The 20214-nt window shown below is 32.4% G+C and overlaps 1 protein-coding gene across 16 annotated transcripts in view; it reads right to left on the reverse strand.

Moving 5' to 3' along the window:
* Positions 1-1945: 1945 nt before the first annotated feature.
* Positions 1946-20214, reverse strand: part of Ziz (dedicator of cytokinesis protein Ziz) — a 264599-nt gene continuing 246330 nt past the window's right edge. For 15 of the 16 annotated variants that reach the window (XM_076448312.1, XM_076448311.1, XM_076448323.1 and 12 more), the window contains 11 exons: positions 19920-20128; positions 19381-19438; positions 18435-18547; positions 18057-18179; positions 17302-17415; positions 16671-16817; positions 9338-9551; positions 8091-8281; positions 6479-6579; positions 4771-4909; positions 1946-4381 (listed from right to left, as the gene is read on the reverse strand). In XM_076448312.1, coding sequence (XP_076304427.1) covers positions 4271-4381; positions 4771-4909; positions 6479-6579; positions 8091-8281; positions 9338-9551; positions 16671-16817; positions 17302-17415; positions 18057-18179; positions 18435-18547; positions 19381-19438; positions 19920-20128 — 1520 coding nt within the window. In that variant the 3' untranslated portion in view covers positions 1946-4270. The remainder of the gene's footprint in view (positions 4382-4770; positions 4910-6478; positions 6580-8090; positions 8282-9337; positions 9552-16670; positions 16818-17301; positions 17416-18056; positions 18180-18434; positions 18548-19380; positions 19439-19919; positions 20129-20214) is intronic. The other variant, XM_076448324.1, reaches the window with a different exon arrangement.

The raw sequence follows: 20214 nt of genomic DNA on the forward strand, positions 1-20214 counted from the left end.
AATAAGCGGGAACTTGTCGAACGCGAGCTTTGTGTGTACTTGAGAATATTGAGTTTTGTAGTTTCATTTTAATTGATACCATGTGAGCTTTAATGCCACTTATAACATTTCCTCAGCGGAAAGGACGAGTCAAGTTTGGTGTGACGGGAATTCGTATCCACTACCTTCAGGCCGGTAGTTTGTTTTCAGAACCATATTTTTCTTTATCTTACTGTCACATAAGAAGGATTAAAAACAAAACAAAAAACCTAAACCTTACCTGCACGTTAAGGCGCAAGTTAATAAAGCGATGCTTGAATAATTAAACAAACGCTTGTTCGAGTTAGACGACAGAACTACAATATAAAATTTATGATGAGAATTGATTAATCTGGCTTTGTATTAGGAGAAGCTGAATAAATGAGCACCAAAAAAATATGTGGTCAAGGTGAAAACGTCTACGGAAGACAACAGGAAGAAGTGCAATGAAAATATAGAAATGGAGCTAGTGAAGAGACATGTGAGAACTGCACCAATAAAAAACACAGACATCTGTGGTTTTGGTGATTAATACTACGGTTAAATCTTTCCAACCATACATATCACTTAAATGCAGTTTGTATTCACATATTTATCATTTGTAAGCAAGTTGAAGCCTGATACAGCATTACCTAACAAAATAAATGTGCTTACACAAACAAATTAAATAAATTATTGTACATTAAAGTCTAATGACATCTGCAAAGATATATAGCATATATTTACAGAAAGTTCTGGTACAAGTAAATAATTTGGTTTTTGTTTCATCAAAATCCAATTTTTGACTGAGTTATAGAGCGAAAATAGTGAGAAAAATTGGTCCACATGTTCTCAGATAGGAATTTTTTTTCTTGATTCCTCTAAAACTAATCACTTCTAATTTGAGTCATAGTCCAAATGTATATCACCTTGCGTCCAAATCCATTCAGCCGTTTTCGATAAATTCTGCTAACAAACACGTAAATATAATCTCCGTCCAACTTCGGTGGTGAAAGTTATTAAAGTTTGTACACAGTAGACGGTCAGTATTTCCGATGGTAGAAATTGTTGTGGTTTTTCCTTGCATTTATTAAATGTGTACAAGTAAAGTTCTTCTCTGATCTATGTTTTTTTTATATATTGTTTCTTATACCCAAAGCCACTTTGAAGGTAGCTGCCATTTTATGTTCAAGTAAAATGATCAAATTATTACGTTGGTGACCTTAATTTGTCTACAAGTGAAAAGTGCGTATTTGTTAAGTTATCAAACACTAAATGAGGTTCATGTTAACACACAAATATGCCGTGTTATTTACACATCCGAATATGCTGGTTGAATTTTCTTTAGCAATGTACTTTCATATATGAATGTGATTTTATATGGTACTAAAGTTATTGCTCCAATACCGTAGTCTTCTCATAGGTTTCACATTTTTTGAGAGCTTTAAACTTGTTAACCCTAAATCTATTATATTCCTTATCATAATAAGTAACATTTGCTATTTACTAGGTTTAGTACGTGATATTAATGATCTGAGTTCATCATGTTGTTACCCTCAATGTTACATCACTTTATGCTTTATCTGGCGATCGTACATCTTGACAACAACAGCTACGTTATAAAGTTATGTTTAATCCACACCCTCCCTCCACTTCTGGATAGTATAACGAAGGGTGCGGTTGCCTAGGGCCTGTTTCAACATTCTAATCGCACATTAATCTGTAGGCCTTGCATCTAGTGATTTGTCCAGTATGTCTTTATATAGAATAGAATGAATCCCCACTTTACTATCCAGCTGCTTGAGGTATGCAACCATTAAACTGATATTTTGTGGAAGAAACTTGTGTGCATATAACTTATGTTACTTTTCCAAGCGGAAATTCTTTTTGATTATGTTGCTAGTTACTTGGGTCACGTGAACGGTTCTGTTACATAGATTCTCACTTGTTTGTTAGAAAATACTGCAGTTTTATTATCAATGCTGGGCAATGACTTGTTACAGGTCTCTTTTTTGGAATACCGTAAGTTAATCCATATTCCTTTGTTTTCCAATATTATTAAGTACAAGGCATTTCCTCGTCTAGGAAATCTTAAATTCCCAAACTGAACACACATTTATAATCCGATTACATAAACAATTTGACTCCGAAAAAGCTCTTACACACTTTCCTCAAAAACGATTGATTTTTCAGTGGCATTACAAAATATAGAAAGTTATATTAAACTTATTTTGGGTTGGTGTATTAAATACATTCGCTTCTATTACCACATGAAATTCATTCACATGTATGGTACTTGTTCCTCTGTAAAATGTAGCTTTACTTCCATAAATCATTCTACAACAAAAATCTCCAAAATTTTTATTCCTAACAGCTATAACTGAATACTCTCACGCATTGTTTTAGCTACAGATCATTTTAATGTCCCTCTTTGGTAATTTCAATTGACTTTACAAACCATAAATACCATAATTTGTGGTATAATGGGGGAAAGAATATTCAAAAACTTTACTGTTAATGTACGACAAAAAAAATCTACACTACTAAAACATTGTGAAACCTGACGTTTGCGTTCACTTCGTTAACGAATCAGTCAACAAAACTTTAGAATACACAAGTAAGTAGAATGTTTAAAAAGCAACGACTAACAAACAAGGTAAATGATAACTTGGAAGTCCTTCATTAATGATACTAAAAAAATGTTAATGATGTATATATACAAAATTAATTACATTTAGATGACATTATATAGTTGTTGGACACGAAGAAATATTCTGAAGCTGAAAGGCAGTTTAAGGAACATTCATTATATACAGCATATCAAATTAGAGAAAAACATCCAATAAGAGTTATGTAAAAATTGTGACTTACTCATGTAAAAGGAGAGAATTTTAAAGGATGAAAAGAGTAGTAACACCAAGCTGATCATATCGTTAACAAATATTGTATTTAACATGTGGCACTAGTGGTCACAAATTACAGATTTTTGACACTAAGTGGTACAAAATAACTTATATGATTCTGTACATGTGACATTTCTAGATTTTCTTTCCTGAAATTTATGTATTACAACCGCCCACGTAGGTAAGACACCAACAAGATTCTGGAACATTTCACATCAGTATAAAACATTACAATCTACAACACTTCTATCTTTTCAAATTCACCAAAATGTTTACCTAATGCAATGATAAAAATACTAAAGTTAACTAATGACTAATAAAAAACAAGACTTAAGACCATTTTTATGTGAACAAAAGACACTATGTGGTTAGGCTAGGCATATCTGTGGGTAAAGTAAAATACACACTTAAGAAACATATTTATATATGTACACACACACACATACACATGTGTATATATAGCAGAGTCTATACAAAAACACAAGAAAGAAAGAAGGCACATGGTGAAACACAAAGCTGCACTATCTGTTACGAAAATTAATTTCAGGAGTGTGGAAAATTTTTCTACAGGTCTGATATTTATCTGATGATTTTACTTAAAAAGTAATATAACCTGACATTAACTATCTCTCTGATGCTTACTGGGTTTCATGTTAAAATATTCTTGGAAGTCTTCAAGCAGATGGTTAGAATCGCTCATAAACTCATTCTGCTTTAATTCTGAGGAGGATAACATCTCAGGGACAAAGATAAATATTCTTCAGAAATGAATGAGACCTCAGTTTTTAATTCCAAATGTTATCTATCTCATAAACCATACCAATGCCAGAATATGTGAAATTTATCACCAAAAGTATCTGTTTACCAAGAATTTCCATAAAAAGACTTAAAACTTGTATATTTATTGAAATAATACTAGAAACACATCATACCCTTTTTATAAACCCAAATCTTTAAAGCAAGTATCTCTTGCAAACAAAAAAATTTACCTATTGTTAAATACTTGTTGTATTCTCCTTCTAGCCAGAGATTTAAGTACCAATTAAAATAAAAATTAAAAAGCATACTTTCACATTTGAAGCATAATAGTATGTTTGCAAATGTTACTAATGCTAAATAATGGAATATTTGGTAATTTCTTAACAAAATATAAGAATGTAATTTTAAATTTTAAGTGTTCAAAATAAAATTAGATTACCAATAAAAGTCAATGGCAAATACTACATTTTTTTAACAATATCAAGATCTCCTAAAAACAACAACATAAAAAAATTGCCTTCAATTCATAATTGCCTCATATTTACACATTTTGTTGCATCAATGCACAGAAACAAGAGCTAAGGTTAAATTTGCACTTCAATACATTTATGTTAGACAGTGCTAGTTTCAGAAGAGGCACTAATTTCATGAAACATTCCAGTTGAAATATGTCTGAGCTTCATGATTCCTCGTTCTCCATTTCTGTCTTCTCTACCACTTCCCTAAAAAATTGATAAATATTGATCAAGAGATCTTATTATAGGGACTGTTTGTAGCATTATTTTCAAGTGGATGATTTTATTTAATAGATACGTGTAGCTTAATAAGTTATACACATATTTAACCAACACTCAAACTGCCTTTCAACATGATAACGATAACAAAACTTTTCTATATTGAAATAATTTTGTGAGCACATACAAACTTGCAACATACTCTGTGATGATACAAGCGAGATTAAATTCTATCCACTAAATAAAAACATGAACAAAGTCATACAATTACTCTTCTATCCACTAATATAAAACTTAGACATATTCACCCTGTTATGAGGCAAGTGCAACAAAGTTTTATCCTCTAAAATAAAACACAAACACAGAAATGCACTTACTCTGTCATGAAGCAAGTAAGACAAAGCTTCCATTAAGTTTTGATAATTTTTTCTCAAGTTTTCATGGTATTCATATTGATCCGATGTCACTAGTCTACTGTTTAGTTCCAAGGCTTCTTGGCAAACATGAAGAAATCTCCTGCAAATAATTTTAAAAATTTAAATGGACATTATAATACTGGTACTTATATTTTTTAATCAGAACAATTGAGTGATACAAAACAACTTTATTTTAATGGATAATTTTAACCACTGTATACAATTATTTTACTATCCATGTTTGATCACCAATAAAATAAATTACAGGAAACAAAATATATAAAAGCTTTAATTAGCTTTATAATAGATTTGCACAATGAATACATTAAACGTTTCTGACAGTTACAGATGTAATAATAAATATGACAGATTTAGACTTTGTATAAATGCATTAACATTTTCCATCTAATAGCTGTTGATGTATAGAGATAACAAAGAAACCTTTACAATTTAGTGTGTCATATTTCACATACACTATGGTATAAGAAGATAAAAGTACAAAAGGGTACTAAGAATATCTTGCAGATGCACATGAACACAGTAGTCACATGCTACCACACCATGGGTATAAACTGGCCAGTTGATCACAGTGCAGCTCATGCAAGCCTGCACAGTGATGAGCTGGTGAAATATTTTTACATCAGAAGATGTAATGCTCAGGCACTGAATACAGAAGATTGTATAAAACCTACAAAGGGCCTCATTCCTGTGTGCATGTTCATGGGTGCAACAGTGCAACTTTCCAAATGTTTTCTTACAAAATGCATCATTTTAACTAATAAAGGAGAAGGATTTAGCTCAACATATTTGCTTTGCATTGCAGAATTTGAAAAGACTGAAAGTTGATGAATAACGGCTTGCCAGTACTTTATAAACTGATGAAACATAATTCATCTTTTTGGGAAGTATCAAAAACTAATCCACATATAACAATTTCCCATTCACTTACATGATGCTATTACATGGTGTGGTTTTCATTTCATAGTTGACTTCACTATTAGTCCATAATTTTTGAAGATACAATTAGCAAATGGATTGTAAACTTGCACAATACCAAGCAATTATCACAATCAATATGATTTTCATGCTACAGCAAAAAAATGTGATAGACAGTATGGTTTTTATGCAGGAAGAGTAAATTAGACAGGAACATTAAGTGTTATATTGGTAACAATGTGAAACATATCTCGCAGGAGCATTTTAAAGAAAGAATTATTCCACATGAATTGTTCAATTCCTTGTTCAATTCCACATCTCAAAGATACAACTTGTGGTCAGCACATCAAATGAGGTGTGTTGTTTCTGTAATGTCCATTTTAACACAGATGCAATGCATTCTGGATGACAGAAAAGCACATTTGGAGCAGTTGCTGTAATTGGTCAAACATTTGATCATAGTGGTGCTCCTGGTGGCAACATGTAACAAGTGTGTCATTGGCAATGGCACACTTAATGTTCCTGTCTAATTTCCTCTTCCTACACCATAATGTTAGGAGATATGAAGCATTGTACCTACAGATAATAATTTTAAATCTAAGAGATGTAGGTGTGTATATATATCAATAAATTAAAATATATAAATACATTATAACTTTACATCTGATACTTGTAAATGTACATGCCAATATATCATAATTATTTATTTAACATTTTTGTCAGATGTAAATACCTGAAGACACTTCTCAGTTCAGCTACCTTTTCCTTTTGATATTTGGCATAATTTTCCTCAGAAAGGAAAGCTCTAGAGTAAGCTAGAGGGCCTGCATTTACCTAACATAAGAGAAACAATAGATTGATCTTGTTACATGAGATGCAACTAAAGTAACTTATACATGTAGGTTCTCAACTGGTGGAATTAGATAAATATGTTTACATACAGTTTATATTTAAGCTTTTAAGGATGAAAGAGTAATTCCAAAAAGGTAAAAAATTTCCAGTTTCCTAATCCTTGTGTGCTTTTAGTATCCTACTTGTTTAGGCACCAACTGATGTTTACGTTTCTCAGAAAAACTTGAAAAAAAGTGTTTTCTTTTTGTCTAGAAACTTCAACTTATCCTAAAATATATTACACACAACTGAATTTATTTGTAACTAATATTAATTTTTCTTTGCAGTTTAATTTAGTAACACTGTTTTGTCATTTTAAATGTATGAACAAATATTCTATATAATAAAATTCATATTAAGCATTGAGAAAAATATTTTAGAGAGCTATTGCCTATCCATCTACCAAATTGTAAAATTTATTTAAAAGAAAAACACTGATAACAACAATATCATATGAATACTATATATTAAACAAAATTAAATTAAGATGCTAACAAGTTTTGACAAAATACATCTTTGCATTCTGAAATGGTAACATTTTTCAATTCTCTATCCAGTTCAAACAATTATATAGCAATTTGACATTAGTATTTAGTTTTCATAACTTTAGCAGTAGGTATTCATCATTATCTGTACATTTATTTATTGACTGGGTTTTATTTTGAAATAGATTTATCCTTTAGTGATTTGAACAGTTCATTGTACAACTTATTGCTGTCAGGTGTTATATTTTGATACTATGTATTTAATACAGTTATCTGTACAGCTGTTATCATTATCATTATCTGTACATTTATTTATTGACTGGGTTTTATTTTGAAATAGATTTATCCTTTAGTGATTTGAACAGTTCATTGTACAACTTATTGCTGTCAGGTGTTATATTTTGATACTATGTATTTAATACAGTTATCTGTACAGCTGTTTCTCTTCTAGATTTTACTTTTAAATACACTTATCTTTAGAGATTTAAACAGTTAACTGTAATGTTGCTTGCTCTCAGATTCTATGCTTTGACATTGTGTATCTAACAGAGTAAATATAGTTATTTGTACAACTACTTATTGTTTGGGTTTTATTTCGAAATATCTGTACAACCATTTGAGTGTATAAATACTCTTGTCAGGAATTGTTTAGGAAAAAAAATTGCATTTTTTTTAACTGATTGAAAACAGTTAACTATATGACTACTTATGTACAGTCTTCTGTTGTGAAAAGTATTTTAAGTTTCAGCTGAAACAGACAGTGAGACATATAAAGGTTTTTGTAGTTATACTTGAAACAAGTACTTAAACTGTACTTTATAGCTTTATTTAGAAAACCTACTTGAATGTTACACACACTTACACTGCCCTGTAGCTTAGCTGAGAATGTATTACTTGCATATCATGTACAACTGCACCTGTACACTTGTAGCTACACAAAAATTACCTGAATGTTCTACACATTCATACCTGTACACCAATACTACCCTGCAGTTTCAGCTGGAGTTTCTTTAAGTCAGTGGGTTTTAAGGAGACAACTTCTTGGATCTCGCATACTCTCACCTGCATTTCATCAATTGCTACTTCTATAGGCTCAAGAACTTTTGTTGATTTTGAGAAAACAGGAATGCGTTTTTTTATGTATGCAAAGGAGTTTATAGCTGTAAAAAATATATACACATTTACAAATGAAACATTTCTCATTACATTTTTCAGTGAGATGCTATTATACTAGTAACATTTCTGCAACATTTATTATCACTATATGAATGTCATTTAGAGTAAAATAATTTATACATCTGTTGAACATGTTTATTTTTGAGGTTGGTTGGTTTGGAATTTTATGGCACAAAGCAACTAGGCTATCTGTACTAAACATCCAATAACAAGTTAAAATTGAAGTAAAATTATTAAAATTTGTAAAAAAAGAATCAAGGTAAAACAAGACAGTTATTTTTGAGAAAAAATAGAGATGTTTGAAAAATATAAGAAACTTATTTTCAGGCTGACATACTTTTACTAAATAATAATATGATCATACTTATCTGTTAATGCTATTAAAAGAAATGAATAATCAGGTAAATGTAAATAGAAACTTTCAGCAAAAAATGTTAGGTTTAGCATCTGCAACATACATACTATACTCTGGATTAATAAAAAAGTTTATTATTAAGAAAGAACACTTCTTTCATATTATCATTTTACTAAATATATTATTGTACATCATAAAATCATCTTTGCTAACAGAAACGGGGGTAAGGGAAAAACTTCTAGTTCATGGATACTTGGTAGATGAAAGAAATATTGAGTTCTTAAGATCTGTACAAATATGCCAGTACCATCAAACCATGAATGTTATGTATCATAAGAATATTTGGTATACTGGTACAATTATTTAGAACCATGCCAAACTACATATGATCAAAAGTACTGTCAAAACAATATTACCCCCAAAACAAATTTCATTATTAAATATCTAACAGTGTAATTTTACTTTTACAAAAAATAATGCCTCAAAGTACTTAGCTTCTCAAAAAGTTATTTCTTCAAAAATAAGATTCAAATAATCTGACTGAAAGTTAGACTTTTGTAATAATAATAAGAATCGTGAATCATTAAAATGTTCTAAAATAAATATGTTTCAAGAAAGTTATATGAAACTAAAGTAAGTACCCCACTAGTTACAAAACTTGCTAGTAAGAACTGTGCGAACTTACTAGTAAGAACTGTGCGACGTTTACACTGTTCCTCAGGAATACCTTGAGCTTTATTGCCACTAAGAGTAAATGGAGTCTCAAACACAAATCTTCTAAGATCATTGTTACGCTCAAATTCAGTCTGTCGCTGACTGAGCTCAACTTCTTCAAAATAAGGTGTAACATGTGTCACTTGAATGTATGCATACTTTGGATCTAAATCTTCAGGGTTGACCTTATTAAAAGAAACAATTATAGACTTCCAAAATATTCGATAGTAACTGCACTTCCTTCAGAAATTGAATTATATATTGTACAAAATACTACTATAATGAATGTTACAGTAAAATTACTAGAATTTCCTAGAAAACATTTTTAAGAATCCAAAGTGCATAAAACATAACCTACACAAACAAGTCTCATCAAAATACTCAAGTTATATACAAAATTAAAGTTAAATAATGGTTCCACCATTTAAGTAGTTGTTTCAAAAATCATTATTTCTGACAACTCTTAAGTATATCATGCTTCAGAAGCTTTTGTTTCTCACATTCAGTATTAACAGGTACTTGAAAAGATAAAGTCTGAATGAAGTACTAATTTTCAAATAAAAAAAGATAAATGAATTTTATACTGCATCTTATGCAACTTGAAAATTCAGTAATATAAAAATCACAAAATAACTTTTCATTTTAAACATATTGAAAAAACATCAAAGTTTTCATCTCCTGAAATTCACAGCAAAATATACATCTGCAGTTTTTACACTTTATCAGAAGCAATCCTTAGGGAAAAGACAAAACAGTTTCTAGCAAAACTGTACACATACTATAGTGCAAGTTCCAGACTAACAAGTTGTATAAGAGAAGGGTATAAATAATTTAGTTCTCTGAAGACTATTATTATCAGCCACAGTAGTGGTTCACAATAAAGTTTGCCAGAAATTTCACAAAAATTATAATAAAACATATTGGCAAAAAATATTTTAAAAAGCAGATATGTTCTTGAAACAACATTCAAGACCTTCTATTTCAACAGCTAAGGTGCTAAAATATTGATAATGGCAAAAACATTTGATTTTTCTGATTGTTAGACAAAATTCGAAATTAATCCATTTGTTCTTCATATTATTATTATTGTTGTTTTCCAAGTGTATAGAAAAAACAGCTATTACTATTTTATTCAAACCTGGGCAAACCTAATAAAAACTCTTGCACAGGTCTTATGACCATTTTCATGTTGATCCTTGAAGAAGAGAGATCAGTTTTTACCTTTGCTACTGGCTAAGCTTCTCTTTGAAACCACACAAGCACCAAAGCCTAGAGTAAAAATGGCTATACCTCACTAAACTCTATGCAGAGCTATTAAATAAACTCCTGTGAAGATGTTAGTATTATTTTTAAGTTGATTCTTGAAACTCAAGAGTCTCCCAGCCTAAACTGTTCCAAGTTCTTCTTCACTACCGACACAAGCTATTTGAAACCTCTTAAGCATCGTTATACTAGTCAGAAATTCTTTATTTTAGTACAGTAAACAATGTGTATATTTATAACAGTATCTCCAACCTAATTATTATTGATTATAGTTTTACAAACCACTACAGATAAAAACAGCTACAAATATTTTACTGAAATCTGGACAACAGTAATGAAAACAGTACTGAGTATATTATATGGTAATTTTTAAATTAATTCAGGTGCCTTTGTTTTTTCATCCTGAAGGATCCAAGTCATTCAGTTTCCAGTATTGAAAAAATTTGACACTTGCATGATTCATCTATAATTGAAATTGATGTTGTGTTTTATCTGTACATAGTCTTCAATTGTTACAATGAGTTTTCTAATAGTAGACAATCACTACAGTAGATTTCACATGTAACATTTAACTGAATGCACATGCACGTATGCAGCTTACAATTTATTATCCGTATATGGACATGAAAAACTTAAGAAACAAGATAATTAAAAAATTGTTGATCTAAAAAGTGAAATAGAGATCATCAAAAAAGTAAAAATGTGTGTTGAATCAAAATGCAAAGATTATATTTTCAATCCTACAATTAAAGAAGTAAAAAAATTAGGCTGAAAATAGTGTCTGCATTATATTCAGAAGCTGCAAATTCTTATTTTTATTCCATGTTTAAAGTAGTTATCAATTTTAATGGAATCAAAATAGGGATTTATGGCTTGAAAAAATAACAGAAACACTATTTCCAGCCTAGTTTGTTCACTTTCTTTAATGACTGATTGATTGGTGGTTTATGGTACAAAGCAATGAGGATATTTGCATCAAACAAGGTATAAAAATATAAAAGTAAAATATTAAACAATATAAAAATAAACCAAGTTAAAAAACCAAATAAAGATCCAAATGCAAATAAAAATTTTTAAACAGACTCAAAAGGCAAACAGCTCATAAAAATTTAAAAACACAAGTAAGCTGGACATACTAGTATCACCACTGTCATTGACACCTTCCAGAGTCAGTGGGTAAACACATGGAAAAACACGCCTAATATGGTGCAGTTGCTCAGAGTTGTAATTGCAACAACAGTAAAATGTATCACAAAGGCCACACACTTGCTCCAAGTCTACTGTCAGCTGGCATTGAGCCGGGCCTTGAATACAGGAACATACTTGAATGTATGGAACAGGCACAGCGGTGATAGTGCCAGAGCAGATTGATTTAGCTGAGATGTCGGCGAGCTCATTCCCTCAAATACCAACATTGCTTGGTATCCAGAAAAACTGGATAGAAGTAGATGATAAAGAGAAATGGGCCAGTAGGTTTTGAATATTGGCGAGAACAGGGTGTGAGCCAAAATGAAGCAATTCCAGGGCCAGTATGGAACTAAGCGAGTCAGTATAAATAGCGCAGTTTGAGTACTGCTTAGCTTCTATGTGATTCAGGGCAAGAGAAATGGCGTGCAGTTCAGCAGTAAACACAGAAGCTGTAGAGGGGATTTTGCGCACAATCACCAAACCACAACAAACCATGGCAGAGCCCGCAGAGTCACCTGATTTTGAACCATCCGTATAAGTAGGAATGGAAGGATAGTTCGAAAGATGTTCAGCATATAAAAGACGGCACTTCCAATTGCTTCTCTCAGATGACTTAAAGAAAGTTCACATTTGGGGACTGTGAGAAGCCATGGTGGGATGGGTTGACCAGTGGATAAAGCAATGTTATCCAAGAACAGACCCAACTCATCCAACTATGCCTGGAGATGAAGGCTAAAAGGAGCAATGGCCCACTGAGGAAGGAAAACACAACCCCAGGTTGGTAAGGAACGAAGTTTCGAAGCATACAGTAAAGACAGTTGCAAATGGCTGAGGTGCAGAGAAGGGAAGTGTGGAAAGTCCTAGTGCAGAGCCAAAGTCCTGAGGAACTCCATGCTCCTGTAGAAAAGAACAGGAAAGTGTCAAACCCACACAAACTTGGAATCTCCTGGCCATTAGAAAAGTTTTAATAAAAATGGGCAGATGACCATGTAACCGATATATATGGAATTCTTGCAAAATGTCATACTTCAGTGTTGTATCATAAGCCTTCTCAATATCAAAGAATATTACTACAAGATGTTGTCTTTTGTGAAAGGTTTCTCTGATTAATGTTTCATGTTGAATCAGGTGGTCCACGGTGGAGTGATGTTGTCAGAACCCCCACTGGGTGAATTAGAGGAGGTTGTTTGATTCGAGGAACCTAACAAGACGAGCATTAACCATCCTCTCTAGGGTCTTACAGAGACAGCTCGTTAAAGTTACTGGATGGTAGTTTGAAGGAATCTTGGGATTCTTCCCAGGCTTAGAGAAAGGTAGGACAATAGCCTGGTGTCAGACATCAGGAAAAACATTCTCCTGCCAGATTTGGTTAAAGCAATCAGAAGAATAGCAAGAGAAGCAGGAGATAGATAGCATAGCATTTTATAGTGTACATCATCAGGTCCGACTGATATACTGCCAGACCAATGAAGGGCCAGTTTGAGTTCCACCACTGTAAATGGATGATTATAGTCGTAGAGATAATCAGCTCGAAAGGAAAGAGGTGATCGCCCTGCCCAAGCCTAGATGGCTAAGAAGGTGAAGAAAGAAGCAGAAGTGCTAGATACCCGGCAAAAGCTTTCACCTAAAATATTGGCGATGCTCCAGGTATCAGATACTTACTGGCCATCAGAGAGCAAAATCGAGAGGGGGGGACAGAATTATATTGCCCACTGACCTTTCGAATTATGCCCATATTGCTTTGGAACTGGTGGTAGAAGATATGAACTTAATCCAAGATTCCTTCTGGCTTTGACGTCTTACCCAATGAGCTTGTGCACATGCCTGCTGGAAAGCAATGTGGAGCGAGAGTGTGGGATACCCCTGAAAAGCATCCCAAGCTTACAGACGATGGCAAGATCAACTTCTGTGAGAGCAGTGAAAGAGGGACAGTTTGCTTGATACAACTTTCACTTGGGCACGTGGGTTGGGTGGCATCAACTATGGCCAGTCTCTCTCACAATTACAGGAAAATGATAACTGCCTCATGGATTATTCTAAACCCTCCATCAAAACTGGGAGAATAGTGAAGGGGAGCAATTTGAGAGATCAATAGCAGTAAAGAACTGAGTAGATGCATGAAAATAAGTATAAGAACCAGCATATAAAAACAAAAAGGTTGTGATTGGAGAGCATATGCTCTATGTAGCAACCCCTCCAAACAATATCAGCACTTCCCCAGAGGGGATGATGTCCATTAAAGACCCCAGGATTAAAAAGGGAGACAGCAACTGTTCAATGAGAGCATCAAGGTCTGATTGATCATAAGTCTCTCCAGGTGACAGGTAGAGAGAACAAACAGTGTGGTACGACCCAAGGAAACACAGATGGCTATGGCCTACAAGGGTGTGTCAAGTGGCAAAGACAGGGTAGGCACATGCTGATCAACTAACAGTGCCACTCGTCCATCACACAGCCTGTCATTTCTGTACAAAGAAAACTGCCGAAAGGTGACTGTACTGGCAGGTTTCAGGATGGTAGGAAGCAATCAGGGTTTTGATGTCATCTAGATTAGAACGTAAACCTCAACAGTTTCATTGTATCAAGGTGGACATTTTTATTTATGTGTAGGAAAATTGGGTGGAGAACCCTTCTGTTTACAATCATGTGCTTTTTCTTTACTGTTTTTATTCGAAGAAGGTCTATTGACCTCCATGGATCCTGCCCTGGGTCAATTAGGCAGGTCTTTGCTCTTGGAAGAGGATTCAGCAACTGAGGACATGAACGAATGATTGTTTTGCACCTTGGGTGGGAGAAGAAAATGTACCCAGAACCAAAGGAAGTGGATCTTGGGATTTTCTGGAATGTATGTTAGGGACAGAGATGGGTGTTGAAATTGATTCATCAACTCTTGTAACCATGGAAATCAAAAGACTTTTCATCTGGTTTGAGAATGACTCTTTTGGAGGGACAGAGAGATCCATCTGCACTCCAAATGTAATAGTGGAATGAAGTGCAGCAGGATACATCCGAGATGAAATGGTGGACAAGCAACTTTCAAGCCTCAGGGTAAGTTATGTTTTGAACTATTTTCAAAAGCTGCATCTCTTTTTCTTCCAAACATTTAGGGCAAGAACGAAAGTAGGACAGGTGAGAGTCATTGCAATTGATGCAGTGAGGGTCTGTTTCACACTCATAGGCATCGTGATCCTAGCCACTAACAAGCACACATCAAGAACCCATGACAACTTCTTCAAATGACCAAAATGCTCATACTGGAAACATCTGAGAGGGTTTGGAATGTATGGCCGTACCCTTCAATTAAAATAACCTGCCTTGATGGTGGCAAGTGGATGTGGTGATGTAAATGTCAGAATGAGGATGTTGGTTGGCATCATAATTCCATCTTTGCAAGTGGAGATACACCTCACTGTAAAAACCCCTTGGGCGAAGAGAAACCAGCAAGAATATCCGACTTTTATATATATGCAAAAATGGCTCCTTTGGGTTGAGAAAATATTTTACGTAAAAGAGCGAACAATGTTTCGACCTTCTACGTAAAATATTTTCTCAACCCAAATGAGTCGTTTTTGCATATATATTTCTCTACAAGTGAGTTTTCTCGACATCACTGAATATCTGACTTTGCAACATTCTTCAAATCCCTCTCAACAGTAATTCCTTATGATGAATTCAAAGTAGCGTGAGGCATAACCTCAATAGGTATATCCACGATTGCCTTTGAATGTAAGAGGAGTTCACTGTGTTGAGATATGGATGTTTCCACCATTATGTCACCAGAGCAAAGCTTCTTTACTAACTTAGGAGAGCCAGCAAGTCCCTCTAGTCCCTTCTGAATGAAAAAGGGAGATATTTGCCCTAAAGGTTTGTGTGAAAGAGAATGTAGGATAAGAAAATGAGGTACAACAGGTGGTACAGGTGTTGAAGATTGCAGCTCAACAATGGTACTCAGTTGACCACATCCCAACAGGACTAACCAACTCACCCTGGGGGTCCACCAATCTACAGGAATTCAAGGCCAAAGTGGTGTAATCCTCTCCTCTTTACAGGTCACTATGCATGGCAAACACGTGGGTGAACCTTCAGATCCCAGAGAAGGTAAACAGAGAGAACAGAACCTCGTCTAGGAGGTTCCCTCATCATGTATAGGCATCCACACTGTGGAGTACTATTTTTTTGTTTTATTTTTAATATTCCCTAGTTATAGGATGGCAAATATAAAACTTGCATTTTGATTTAACTTCATTCTATATAGTTTTGATAATGCCTATTCCCCTTTTTAAATTAACACTTTTTTAATCATCTTGTAGACCTAATGTTAATTTACAACACATTCAATGCTTCTCTGACAGGTATTGGCTAAAAATGAAGATATTACTGGAAGTGCAAGTCCTTTTAATTTTTGTAGACATATTTTAAATATTATTTTTATATGACTAGAAAATAAGTCTATTGTACATGTTATATATGTCTTTTGTAAACTATTGAAGAAAAACATTTAATAACTTAATTTTTTGGAAAAAAAGTATTTCTTAAAAATATTAATTTTGATCATTTATTCTTTTACAGAGCACACTGAATCAATTTAAATTTTTTTTGGATGAAATTCCTCTTAAATAAAGTTGGTTATGCATTATAAGAAATGACATTAGGGTCAAGTATACTCAAATATTATTATTGTTGTAATTGTGATCATAAACTGAAATAATTATAGTGAACAATCAGGTTCCTATAGTAATGACATTCAACAGGAAGAAAATGAAACTTAATACAACAGTAGATTCATAGCCTGTTCTTTCAAAACTAAATTAAAGAAAATAAACTGAAAAAAATATTTTTGGCTATTATCTTACAACTTTTGAGTCCATGATCATCTTGACAATGTCTTTTCCAAATTTTTCACAAAACAAGTGATGGAGTCTTTCAGAAATTTCTGCAAGAGAAGTGACTTTAGGTTCTTTGTAGATATATTCCTTACCAGACTCTTCTTCAAAGTAAGGCTGTAAACAAAAATATTATAGAATGCATTCAAATGAAGGTTTATTTCAAGTATTATTAAAAGTGATAGCAAAGATTACACGATAACATATATGTCCAACATTTTTATCTCAATTATAACTGGCATTTATTTTGAATTTTGCAATCTTTTGTAAAACAACTTTGCTGTTTAACTGAAATTTACAAAAACTTTCAATATATTGCAGGTATCTCTAAATTCATTTACACAGAAGTTCATTATGAATTTGTTTTTAAATTAAGAATCCACAAATTAAACAGTATCTTATATTTCCAACTGAATCATCCAACACAGTCCATGTTATACACATTTCAAGGAAAACAACTTGGCGAAAACAACAACAGTCTTTTATTCATTTGTTGAAACGTTGACTACGTTGTGGCTACACTTTAATAAATATCTTTATAACCTTGTGTCCTTCATTATTTTTTTTATACAGTGAAAGGCAATAGGTTGAAACATATTACCTGTCCAAAAAAAGCAACTCGATAATATTTTCCCAGCAAGCGTCTTCCTGTCCTGTTTACTTCTATGATTTTATTGTAGGCATTTTGAAGAGTCTTGTAACAAGAAGCTAGAGCCTATAAAAACATAACTTTAAAAATTAGCTCAATACATATAATAAATTAGTTGTAAGCAAAAGACAGTACTCACAAACTCAATACATCTATACACAGCACAATTTGTATCAACACTCAAGGTTTCCATTCTTGGTTATAAATAATCTTCCAGGACATTTCAGCCATTTTTTCATGACACTTGAATTGATCCTCACATCTACCTCACACTCATATTTTTTCAGTTGCTTTTTAAAATTTGATTTAAATAACCACATTTTAATTAAGTTAATTATTCTATGAAATGATTAAATGTTGTTAAATCAGATAATGCATTTCATAAATTTACAGTTTTCAATTACTTTTCTAGCACTGTAAATTAACTTTCAAATTTTTAAGGTTTTTCAAGACTTGTGGAAACCATGAAACTAAAATACTCACAGTTTATGCTTCTAGGTTGAAAAAAACAATTTTAATGATCTATTCCAGCAGTATTTCTCTGAACTACTTGTTACTGATCTACATTTTACCTACACAAAAAATTTTAAGGCATAATACTTTCCTAGGTCTTATATAAATACTTTTATTTCATAAAAACTGTTTTTCATATCTTTACTACACCAGAATATTTAGATTTATTTTATTAAATAATCTTGTCAACTTACCTCATAGTCCCTTCTGTGTTCATATACTGGGATGCTTAGTCTGTACACTTCTGCTATCAGCTCATACCTTTCAGCATCTTGTAGCAACTCAACACACTCTTGTAGTCTTTCCAACAGAGAATCCTAAAACAGTGATGGTACAAAATATATAGAAATTTAGAGACAAGAGAGTATTATCTACTCATTATATTCTTGTATATATTCTTAAATGTTATCACAGATAAAATTTAATGAAAATATATTGTTCAAAATTTAGAAATATTACATTAACACAATATGTAATATATTCCATGTATTTTCAATAAAACATATTAAAATATCAATATTAATTCCACCAGAAGTTAGTGTTCTACAAAAAAATACAAAAACAAAAATAACCTCTGTATACTGAGCATCATCATGCATTCCAACATCTTCTTTTACATTGGATTCATCGTGAACTACATTAGGTGAAACTCTGTCAAAAGCCTGGCACCCTCGAGGAAATATACCTGTAAAGACAGAAACTAAATGTATGGAATTTAAATCAGTTAGGCCATGAAAAGAAAATAGTACTTCCCAGAGCTCTTTAAACTACAAAAAAATACTAATCTTTTGCAACATTTTCAAATACAGAGCAATGCATACATTGTCAGAAAAAACATTTTATTTTGTCACAAATTCAACTGAAAGAAAAATGCTATTCAAACATGGCTCATATCTGCAATGATTATACACAATACTAGTCTTGCTGAAGGCTTATAATATGACAGTAGAAGGTCTCCAATTACACTAATTGAAAGGACAAGAATAAATATATCTTTCAGAATTTCAGAGTTATTTTGGAAGCTCGTAGTTGAAAAATATTTATTTCTTAGAACATATTAATGAAGGTTGACACATATACATTTTTTTACTTGGAAAAATTGATTATCTTATTTTATTTTTCTTTTCTACTGGTATCTATATATCCTAATAGCTGATTAAATTTTTAGAGCAAAAAGAAATGTACTTCAACAAGACTAAATTAATATTTATGAAGCTGCTAAATATATTCTTTTTACTTTAAATTGTCTTTTTTATGTGTTAATTTCACTACTATAAAATTAATATACTCTTACACAATAAAAAACATAAAATTGCATCCATAAAACTTAAAATAAATATTAATACAATGAAAGGCTAAAATAACAATAATAACATGCATAAACTACTTGGAGATAGCCCAAACCAAAATCTTACTATTTAGAGAATTCACATAACATGTCACACCAAATCATGGGGACACAAACATGCATATCTACCAACATTCAAAGCATTGCATAAGACACGTCTTAACACTTACCTTTGTACTTGAGACATTCTGCTTCAAGGGCAGCAATATGTAGAGAGCAGTGAGCAGCCTGTCAGAAGAATGGAACTTCAACATAAGTATATTATTAACTTGAATTACTATACACTGAAACTTAACCTCACATCTGTATAAAATAGTGAAAAAATGATACATCTATTGCTTCATCTACTTGCACCAGAAACTGTATATGATGTAACTGATTTTATAGTTTTAACTCCTTAATCAACTGATATGGTTAAGAGGTATACTGCACTGCTTAGCTATATTTTATTTATTATATATGTGGTATGCATAATTTCATACAAACTTTATGCTACAACATGTTTTTAGAAGCTGACAAACAAACCCAAACCAAATAATATATTTATTAATAGTGGCCTGTGCTGTTAAAGAGATACTAAATTTCAGTAAGTAAATCAGACAAAATATTCTTAGAATAGATATCTAACAAATAATTTCTGCAAGTTTAACTGATAAAACTGTCTTAATGCAATGCGAAACTTATTAATTGAATATATTTTCTGCCTTACTTCTGAATAGTTGCCATCTTTCTTGTGATTCTGAGCCATGCTTTCCAGCCAGGTCTTACGTAAAGCAGGAGTAGCAGCATAACTATTAGCCAGACTATGTTTTAAATCTACCAGCATCTCAGGATCATTTTCATGTTCTCGCATCTGTACTGTAGCCATCAACACAGTTCGTATTCTTTTTGTCAGGTCTTTCACCTCTGATGGAAATACTGCAAAATAAAAGATTATAGAAAATGTATGTTTTTTTTTATTAAAACAAAAGTCACTAATTACAAAAAACAACAGAGAATGACAT

Source organism: Tachypleus tridentatus, chromosome 8, assembly GCF_004210375.1.
Source record: "Tachypleus tridentatus isolate NWPU-2018 chromosome 8, ASM421037v1, whole genome shotgun sequence".
Classification (NCBI taxonomy): domain Eukaryota; kingdom Metazoa; phylum Arthropoda; class Merostomata; order Xiphosura; family Limulidae; genus Tachypleus; species Tachypleus tridentatus.